The 11,271-nt window shown below is 38.3% G+C and overlaps 1 protein-coding gene across 1 annotated transcript in view; it reads left to right on the top strand.

Moving 5' to 3' along the window:
• Window positions 1-2,782: 2,782 nt before the first annotated feature.
• The window catches only part of maml3 (mastermind-like transcriptional coactivator 3), a 116,194-nt gene continuing 107,705 nt past the window's right edge, over window positions 2,783-11,271 (top strand). Inside the window, exon 1 of the mRNA XM_084389767.1 lies at window positions 2,783-3,731. Within this exon, the coding sequence (XP_084245893.1) occupies window positions 3,348-3,731 (384 nt within the window). The 5' untranslated portion in view covers window positions 2,783-3,347. The remainder of the gene's footprint in view (window positions 3,732-11,271) is intronic.

Raw genomic sequence — 11,271 nt, 5'->3', positions numbered from 1 at the left:
ACGCAACTTGCACTGGCATATCTTAAAAGATGTCAGTGCCATTGTTTTGTCTTTAATGTTTTTTTTTTTTTTTTTAAACCTACTTAAAATTCCTAATTGAACTAAGGCCTATACCTGGCTTGATCTAAGCACTGTCTGTGAAACCATGCCATACTAGTACTATACTATACTAGTTATTTTTGCACTTTAAGTATATTGCTATGTTCCTATTTAGGTATTTTTTTTTATACTTGTAATATACTTTTAATTAGGCTACTTTAACTCTTTCCCCGCCAGCGTTTAAAAAAAAAAAAGTTGCCAGTCAGCAGCATATTTTTTTTGATAATTTTCACAAAACTCCCAAAATTTTGTTGTATGATTATCTGAACATGCAATATATCACATTTTTGAATTGATTATATTTTTTGATTTGTGTAATACAGGGTTCCCGCGGGGTCTTAAAATGTCTTAAATTCTGAACTTTAAATTTAAGGCCTTAAAACGTCTTAAAAACAGCCAGATTTTCATCCGCGGTCTTAAATTTCATTTAGTCAGGTCTTAAAAAAGATTTTACCCTCGTTCATTTTCAGAAACTCTGGCCGCATAAAGTTATTACAAAGTAGCAAAAAAATATTGAAGTCGCTCGCCAAGAGGCAGTTCACATATCGCGTCTATTGTAACGGTGGTTACGGCGGTGGAAATCCATTAGCCTCTAAAACTTTTTGTCATTGTGGAGTTGAATAGCAACGACAGACGCCACGGGAAAATCGGACCGAATTTTACTATTAATAATAAAAGATAAGCTAAAGTGTATTGTAAATGTCACTAAATAATTTTTTATAAAAAGAATGAGTCAAAAAAGATAAATTAAAGTCTGAAATATGTGAGGTTTATCTTTTTATAAAAACCTTTTTTTGTCAATTTTATTTGAACTTGTACATGTTAGTATATAACATGTTGCAAGACACTTTTAAAATCTGGCTATCATTTTTAATCGTATTATTTTAATGTTTATGTTAGTGTGCATTGATGCTAATTTTATTTGTTATTTGCTGTTTTTCGACATAAAACTTGGTGAATTGATTTCATTGTGTAGTATTAGTACTTTTTGAACAGGATTCTGTGATAACAGTGATAATTTTTGGCACTATAATAATTCAATGAAATGTTCATGCCATTTCATCTCTAGTTATGATCAACTATGATCAACTAAAATCAACTAATAATTATGTGTTTTTACAGTAGGCCTATAATATGCAAAGTACAATTTTCTATAAAAAAATTATATCTGATTCTGTTCTTTTCTCTGCCACATTGTTGGGTCTGGAAGGTTACTAATGTGATTGCTTTATCTGTAAATTAAGTTAATGCTTTTTCAATTACTGAATTCAGTGAAATAAAATGAATTCTTTGATTAGAATATTTTTTGGCAATGCGTCGTGTCGTGTAGGTCTTAAATTTCAATCTTTATGGTCTTAAAATGTCTTAAAAAGGTCTTAAATTTGACTAACTGAAACCTGCAGGAACCCTGTAATAGCGCCCCCTACTACAGTACTATAACAGTTTAAAACTCCGTCAATGGCGGGGAAATTCCTATGTACACTATACCAGTGGACTAAACAAAAATTCACATACTGAGAATTAGGAACATATCCGTTTTCTTCAGAAAATCTATATTTTCAAACAATTTAAGTAAGTAAGAGAATACTTTGAAGTATATCTTGGTCAAAAGATTGAGTAGCCTACAAGAATAGGCCAAATACTTTTTTTTTTTTTTCAGTATAAGTCAAGTTGCGCGTATTTTTAAGTATATTTCTGAGAAGTACATAAAATATATTTCTGTCCGTGTATATCTCAGTCCGTGAAAATAAAGCTATTGCAAACAAGCACATGTGTAAGATCCTCACAAACACATTTCCTGTATCAGCAATAAGCACATTGTTTTGAAAGGAAAAAGGATTCATCATATCAAATTGTGATAGTCTTTTCTTCCCCATTGTGACGTATATCCGAGCTAAACGACTTTTTGAACAAGAAAAGATGTACGGCACTTGATTTTGAGAATTGATTGGATGGTTGTAGTTTGCAATTGCTGTGACCTCATAAGTGACATGTTTTCCCGCCCTTGCACCAGTAAACATTTAATAAGAGGAAAAAAAAGAGATGTTGCTGTAAGATGGAGAGAAAGTTATTTTGATCAAATGTTATGACCGTAGAAATAAACATAATAATGAAGTGCATAGATAAATCTTTTAGAATAAATACTGAAATATTCCATAAAAAAAACAAGAATGGTCAATTTCATGGTGACTTTAAAGAACACAGAAACCAATACACTGATCAGAAGAAAGTACAATGTAACTTTTAAACTCTGAAGAACCACATAGTAGCAAAAAACTACACTGAAGAACCTTATTTTTTAGGTAGGCCTATTCTTTTTTTACTTTTCCTCTTTTACTTCTATTAGAACACAACATGTAGCCTATGTAGGCTATATAAATATATTGTTATTAATACATTTACTTTTTTATATGTTTTTAATTTTGTAATATATTTTATTTTATATGTATGGTATGATAATAGATTACCCCGTAATACATCACAGTCCTAGTATAGTGCTTTGTACTCTCACGAACTCGGAGTATCAGATGATTCAGGTGCAGTACCACAACCCGCCAGTAAAGCATTACACCGCTCTATCGTTCACCTCCTCTGAAGTCAATATACTGACTCCGCGTCCAGCGCACTAGATTCCGCGCCGTGTTTTCCGCGGAGCTGACGTGCTGCTCGCAGGCTGGTGGCTGCTCTTCGCTCGGCTGTTGTCCTGATATCACTCCGCTAGCATGGAGGAGGGGAGCGCTTGATTATTGTGATGGTGGCAGCTGCTGTACACATTGGCGACTGTAGGATTTCCTCTCCAGCCATCGGGACTTTTAGAAACTGCACACCTTGTTCGCGCTCGTGGAGGGTTTCGCCGACCAAACTAATGCAATGCAAGTTCACGAAACAACTCCGGAGCCTGTTCTCAGCAGACGGCAAAACTTTTTTCAAAAGGACAGCACAATAAAACGACGGGCTCGAAGCAGCGGTGCTTATGCGTGATGGTTGCGAGTAACATCCGGATGTTTGATGGAGCTCCAGTAGAGGCGAGAGAGTAACAGACCCGCTCCTCCACGGTCCCGCACTGTTGTCTATTGAATGGTTGACACGGCGATCCTCCCGGAGGAGGGATTTACACTCATTTAAACGCTTATTTCCTCCCAATTTCACTGTATCTGCCTCCCTGGCGAAGCGGACTTCTGCTCCGCTTCGGAGAGGGGAGAGAGAGAGAGTCAGGGGGGCTTGACAAAGTTCTTCCCGAATCACAGATGATGGGGGATTTTGCCAGCCCCGCTGCCGTACCGACCGGCGGCGGCATTTGCATTAATAACAGTAACTTAAACTCTGCCATTAATGCAACCAACAACAGCACCGGCGGCGGCGGTAACGTGGGCATACCGAAGCACAGCACGGTGGTGGAGCGGCTCCGGCAGCGGATCGAGGGCTGCCGGCGGCACCACGTTAACTGCGAGAGCCGCTACCAGCAAGCGCACGCCGAGCAGCTGGAGCTGGAGCGCCGGGAGACGGTGAATCTGCACCAGCGGACTTTAGAGCTGCGGGCCAAGAAATCCAGCAACAGCAAACAGCAGAGCAAGCAACAAGAGCCCGATTCAACCGCGACCATCGAGCAGAGGAACAACACTCTGATCGCGGTGAGTAGGTTACTGTGTGCGTGACTCTTCTTTTAGGGGTGCTTACGGTGTTTGGAATGAACACAGTGCTGTTTGGTTGCAGTGCTAAACTTTCGCACTGGCGTCTGTGCTTTTTTACACTTGTCGAAACTGAAAACTCGCGCGACGTACGGGACAATCACAACAACTTCAATCTATTTACGGACTATTTCTCGTGCTTAGAGCTCCGGGTAACTTTGGAGGCGTTTAGATACTTTGCAGAGCAGCCCGTATAAAGTTATGTAGTAGTTGATGATGTCATTTGATCTCCTCCTACTTACTACTTGTAGTTCAGGCGTGTTTAGAAAACATGATGGGAATTGAAAATCAACATCAGCTTGCTAATAATTACAGTAGGCTACGTGAATGTGTATTTACGTTTATTATGACTAAGTTAGCACTGGTTTAAATGTAAAACTCCACTAGTTTCAGCTAGCTTCTATATAGGGGAGCCGTTTAAAAGGATGCCACTACAGTAGCCTGTTTTTACTTTATTTTCGTAGACATTTCTCTCTCTGTGATGTATCTCAATGCAATACAACGCTTCAGCGCGATAATATGGACGTCATTTGACACACACACAAAAAAGGAAGCATAGCGGTGGTGGGGAAACAAATACACCGCATGAGCATATATCAGTAGCCTATGTTACACTCCCGGTTCAGATGCAGCCACAGAAAAGTTACAGTGTTAAAAATCAGTTACTTGAACCTCAGCCATTGCGGAGGAGCATCGTGTCGTTGCCTTTTGTGTCAAGGCGGTGAATTCCTCTTTGATATGCTAAGTGACTCTAATTTCGGAGGGTGACACAGGTAGTTCTCGAAGCGTTAATGGCCGGTGTCGTCGACCTCCCCCCTGTGCGATGTGGACATTACTGTGTGTGAGCCGGTATGGGCAACAAACGCTTCACATCGAAGCGATTTAAAGAGACCGCAGCCTCAGTGCTTTTCTCTTTTCTCCACATAAGCACTGTGCTGCAGCTAGGTGGCTGTATCAAGTCGAGTTTTAGGGTCTTATGTGTGCGTCTGGGTTCAGACCCCACACAATGGCTGTGTGTCAAAACCTAGCGAGCTGCCTATGTAGACAGCGTTTGTGTGTGGAAATTGCTGCACGTGCATGCCATGCAAGCTTTCTAGGTACAGCCAGTATTCTCCACCAGGCTTAACTAGATAGTCTAAAATACACTCTTTAGTGTTAATTGATTTGAAATGGATGGATATAGAAAGCATTACTCTGTAACACCAGTAGACCTACATGTTTTTGAGATATTAACTGTGGCTTTGTCATATTCTGTACATGCATTATGGAATGGGTTATACTTTTTAGGCCTAGTAGATGTCAAAAGGAGGTTTGTTTATGAAGTCAGTTCTCAAGGAAAAAATGTGTCGTTTGTGTCATGTCTTTGCGAGTTGTGTGTCATCATGGCAGTACAGTTTGAAACCAAGTGAAATTTTACCTTAACCCTAAGAAGTAAAGGAGGTAGCCTTCAGTCTTGAGGTTCAGGAATCTGGTAGTATCTCTCATAGGCCTCGTTTGCACCTGGAATTAAGATCTGTCTCGGCTGATCCAATCACAATGGTCATTTGAAAGATGGTATGTTGTTTACACTTGGTAGGCTACTAATGTGCGTCGTCTTCGACCACTTATTAGTCACGTTCGTCAAAGCGAGGGTCTCTTGATGTCGTTACTAGTTGTCTTTGTCCTTTTTAGTAGTTTTTACAAATATTTCGATTTAGCTTTATTTCATTTTTATTTCCGTTTCGGTTTATAGTTGTAGTAATATTAGTTCTTCTACTTAGTTGTCAGAGCAACATTTCTAATGTTTAATCTAATATTTCGCTTTTATTTCAATTAATGAAAACCAGTTTTTACTAGTTTTAGCTTTAGTCAACAATAGCGACAATGATCTGTTACTGTGGTTTGCACTTTTCAAAGGAAAGATAGCACATACTCTGTCCCAAATAGGCTACGCTTACCTTTTGGACTCAACTCACAGCTGTATTATGTGATTTTTAATACCGCGTGTACACAAGGCCTTTGACTACTGTGTAAACACTGAAAGCAGAAACAAAAGTCAGAAAACTGCAGGATGAATTGCTTCATGTTAGTCTTGTGGATACTTGAGACCTAAGATCTTTCTCTGAAAGTTTGGTGTTCAGTACAAACTCACTTCTGGACCAAATTGCAGTTTTTAAAGTTCACAATATGTTTCTTCTAGTGTGTTTAATGCATGTCCGTGCACATTTCTATCACTTCTGAAGTCGTGTCCAGCAGCAGTGTCTCCAGCTAAAGCAGTGCTTGTGGTATCACATTGTTTTGCAGTGTCTGGGACCAGTGCCCAAGATCTAAATTTAACTCCTGAGTTGGCAGGGTTACACGAGGTTTGTGACGTCAGACACTCCAAGAGCATAGTTACCACTGTGTAAGTTTCTCGTCTTCTGTATGTGTTTGCGATGAGGTCTGCGAGACTGGTAGTGCAGGTACAACTGTGTGCGATGCGTCTCACTGTGCCTGTCTGCATGTAAGCATTTTAGCGGTCAGGAAAAACCACAGTCGTTCATAAAAAATCATTTATTTGCCTGCAGGAGTTGTTTACGTCAAGAACGTAGGATACCTGAAAACTTTGCTGATCAAGTGTCTGACAATGATTCTTTTTACTCTCCATTTTTACTTTTTTGCAAACTTGAAAACCCATACATTATCTGCCTTAATTGAAGTAGGCCCAATGTCCATTTTGAAATAATTTTCTCTCACTGTGATATGAAGGCCAATTTGATAATTTAGTAGAAAATAAGTGTTCTGCTCTGTTTTATCCATAGAGTACACATTTTATTTGTTTTGTTTTTTTCATTCTCATTATAGATGTCTAAGTAATCATAATAGAATATGTAAGTTGTTCACCCAGAATTTTTTTTTTTTCTGTAAAGCACAATAGTGGTAATGTTACGCAGCCAGGTCTTATCATTCGATGACAGTTCATTGTGACCATAGGATGCCAAGTCCCAAAAATGTTAAAAATTCTATATGACTTGTGGGTCATTGTGTTTATTATTAAACTTCACCTCTGCCGACGCTCACATCAAGCCCAGTTCCATATCTTGATTCAGAAATGGCAATTCCATATTGTTGATGCCATTGTGAATTTTTTTTTTATACGAACGTGGGCTAGATGCGAACTTCGGGCAAGGGCAAGATGATAGGCGAAATTTAGTCTCAAAGCTGTATGCCTTTTCAGAGCCAGACAGCCCCTAATCACTATTAACTATCAGAATGCATAACAATTTATCACCTTATTTTGGTGTTCCACAAAAATAACTGCATATGAAAATGACGAGAATGACTAAAATAATGACGAGATGTTTTGGATGAATGAAGAATCCATTACTTACTAGCTATCTGTACCAGCTATTTGCTCAATGAGTGATAAAGAGAAACTTACCCAAGAGCACTACGGGAAGTAGCCTAATATTACTGGAGTCAGTTACTGGAATCCTCACCTATTTTCTGTCAGAATGTAAAGGTATATAATTTCTTAAATTACACAATTTACAGTTTTCCTCTTCTGAATACGTTTCAGGTACATCCGTATAGTTTTTCAGTTATTTGTGTTAATTATATACTGTTAGGCCATAGTAATAAATTGGCTTTTGTTTTTTATTTCTCTACCAAATGCATTGTTGTACTGTTACTGGTAGTACTATGATCTCCCTAATTGCACTTCATGCTGTCTGCTGTGTTATCAATGCAGCGCACACTTTTATGCTGGTATGAATGTACACATGTTCCACTGGAATGTAGTACAAGGTGTATGTCAACACTGCAGCACATAGTCCATGCAGTTCAATCAATATCGCTGCGAGTGTGATTTTTACCATCTCTTTTACACACACACCACACAAATATTTCACTAGAGATGATATCATATATGACTTCCTTTGGCGGTATATCCTTTGGGCGTTTTTAATATTGAGGCTTATTGGATCGGCATTCTGCTGTGCGTTCACACACAAACATGCACATACTGCTGATGGCTTGTGCATATGTCCACACGTTCACTCACTCACGCAAGGGCTCAGAGTCAGGAAACCCACCGCTTTCTCAGAGAGAACCGAAACGAAGTCCGCCTCAGCATCGCTGAGCATAAGAGAAGACTTTTTTTTTTTTTGCACTTGCAACTGGTCTTCTCAGGGGATAATCAAACTAAAAGACATTATTAGTGAATATGTAACTGAACGGAGGAGAGTCAAACCTCTAGAGGCACAAAGGTTTGATAACTTTTCAAGAAAACTGTTAAAAGCATGCATCATTTATTTTGCCCAAAGCACAATCAATATGTTTCGCAAGAAGTAAGCAGGTTTTCCCCTCCTTTTTTGTTGATGCTGACCTGAATATTTTGAAATGAACATCTGAAACTTTTCCGAATTTGAAAATGTTTGTTTAGGTCCGTTGGTTTAGTTATTATATATATTTTTTGCAATAGAACACTGCTTCTGATATTGTGTATTCAGGCCTCAATAGGTGTCGTGAGTTCCATGCACTCATCATGGCCTACTAAGCAGACTAGGCTCTATATAGTGATATTTGGGATGAAAAGCTTATAAATAAATACATAAAAAAAGAAAATGCCATTAACAATTTCTGGCCATTTGGCATCGATTTTCCCTTTGAAGCTGTTTGATTTAGGCTTTATCTAATTTGTAGCACTTGCACTTAACCCAGGCTTTGCAGGGCTCAATGCTAAGGATTTTTTTCTACTGGCCCGGTTGAGCCAGTGGTTGAAATTTTTACTTGCCCTGCCAAAATTTTCACTGGCCCCAACACAAAAACGTAATAAATAAATGGAATAAAATAAAATAGGCTTAGTTATTGTTTTAGTTGTTTTTGATCCATGTAACCTTAATAAATAAGGTTATGACACCAAAAACTACTAGCCTAACTCATACTTTTTAAATATTGTTAAAGTAACACTAAAGATTATTTTTACCTTAAAATAATGTTTCCAAAATCGTTTCAGTGGTTCATCAAGTCGTAACAGGGTGAAACGGCACTTCTGCGTTCGCTTTGCGGCCCTATATCTGCTATAACCGCACTATGCAAGTTTGCCAGATCGGGTAGCGTTTCTGTAGTTCGAATGAGACATAAGAAACTACAAATTTGACTTGCTTTATGGCAAGCGTTACAATAGTCATTATTTTGTTTTTGTTTGTTTCTGATGTCGCAATACATCATACTTTCATAAAATTATGCAACATACTCTACCTTGTCTGTGGACTTCGTTCATTCCAAAAGCCGGTGCTGGATAATCAGCGAGCGTGTGTGCGACAGTAGGCTGCGCTAGGCTAAATAATTTACGACAGCGGTAATGGACAATTCCGCTTCCAACCTGTAGGGGGACTGAAGAGGAAAAGTTGGTGTTGCTTTAAAGACAGTCAGTATTAAAATAAGAACAAATTACAAATAGTATATTATGTGCAAAAATGGGTTAAAATCACATTACATTCTAACATTGTAACTTTACAATCTAAAAAGATTTAAAATTCACTAAACTAAAAATTTAAATAAATACAAACAAAAGCACAGACTAATTAACCTACATTTGATTAGGTCTACCCCATTACAATTGTCACTTTACAGTTACCGCTATAATAAATACACTTAGCCTACTTGGTTTAAAATTCTATATCGTTTATCAAATTCTATATTGTTTAATTACCACTTTATTGTTCAACAAAAAATATTTTAGCGATATGTATATTTTAGTCAGAATTATTGCGGTCCTATTCTATTGCGCTCCGTCTGTTTTTCGCGCATGTGCGTGGCGGCGCTCGTTCACGGAAATCTGTGGAGTTTGGCGGAAATTCACTCCTGACCGCAAAATGGAAATATTTGCACGAGTTTCTAACATTTTACAGATGGAGAATATACCAGTGAAATGTAGGTTATGTACAGTGGAAAGCACAACATCTCAAACTCGAACACATTACACAGAAGTGCAAGTATCTATCTGTCAGCACAACTGTCAGAGTAGGCTATCTGACGGGGCAAGCCGCTTTAAACGAACGGTAAACGTGTAGTTTGTAGCGAGGTATGTTGTTGTTGTTGAAGGAGGCGGGAACCAGCGAACATTTAAACACTTTAATAATAAAAACAACCACAAAACGAAAGTAAAGGCGGTAGCCCCTCATGGACGACTGCCGCACACATAAACACCACAACTGTTTAAGGCGAGACGTGGCGCTCTGTGCGCGCTGTGGATGTGTGTTGCCGCGCACACAAAAAGTATCACACATCGCGCGAGTACCAATCGAGAGACGGCCTTGAATATTTAAATAGGCGAGGCTTAAAAACACGCAAATGATCAACTTCCGTGAAGATGCAGCACTGGCCCGATCGGGGCAAGTGACACTTCCGTCAACTGGCCCGAGTGTCTTTCACGCTGACGAAAGTAAAGAAGTTTAGTTTTGTGCCAAAATGTAACATGCTAAAGCATTGCAAAACACTTCAGACACTTAAGTTATGCATAATGACAAAATACTTTATTTTATTTTAGTTCTGGCAGGCACTAAACAACAACAACAGACATACTAATACATGTAATAAACATACAGTAATAAAAATGGTTCATTATTATTATATAATATCATTAACAATCATTATGTAATGCTTAATAGATCAGTAGTTCAGAAGCATGAATGTGTGAAACATGATTTCCTCCAAAAAAAGATGCATTACAAGGTTTTCCGGTGGGATTTTGTACAAGTTCACGAGTTTTGATCAGGTCTTTCGCTCCAGAAAAGCCAAGCCGAGCCATTTTTCACATTTGCAACACCCTGGTGTTTGGTCAGCGCTAATATTAGACGTATTGCCTTTACTTCCCGATATTGTGACTTTTGTACAGTGTAACGACAGCATCAACATGCACAATTACTATGCATGTGTATTGGCAGTTAAAGGGATAGTTCACTCAAAAATAAAAATTCTGTCGTCATATACTTTATACATTTACAAACCTTTATAAACTTCTTCCTTCTGCTGAACACAAAAGAAGATATTTTGAAGAATATGGGTAACTAAACAGTTGATGGACCACATTGACTCAGTATGGAAAATAATACTATGGAAGTCAAATGTTTGGGTACCGTCATTCTTCAGAATATCTTTTTTCCATACTGGAAATTCATTAAGGTTTAGAACAACTTAAGAGTGAGTAAATGATGACAAAATATTCATTTTCATTATCCCTTCAAGGAAGGTCTAAGCACTGTTGTAGCTACGTTGCATGAATGTCCTTACACATCATGTAAATTCACATCTGGTGAGTGGGGATCCTGACAGAAGTGTTAATACGTGTCTGTGAAAGTTGCGAGAAAGTTCTCAGTTGCTGTCAGATTTGTGATTATGCTTGAGGTTAGAGAAAGAATGAGAGGAGTGAATACTACACTGAAAAAAATATTTAGGCCTTCATTTAAAATCAATGTATTTGAGTTCCGTATACATGTTCCATCCATTACACAGTTTTAAC

Source organism: Rutilus rutilus, assembly GCF_951802725.1.
Source record: "Rutilus rutilus genome assembly, chromosome: 2".
Lineage (NCBI taxonomy): Eukaryota > Metazoa > Chordata > Actinopteri > Cypriniformes > Leuciscidae > Rutilus > Rutilus rutilus.
This window is presented reverse-complemented; position numbering and strand designations above follow the sequence as displayed.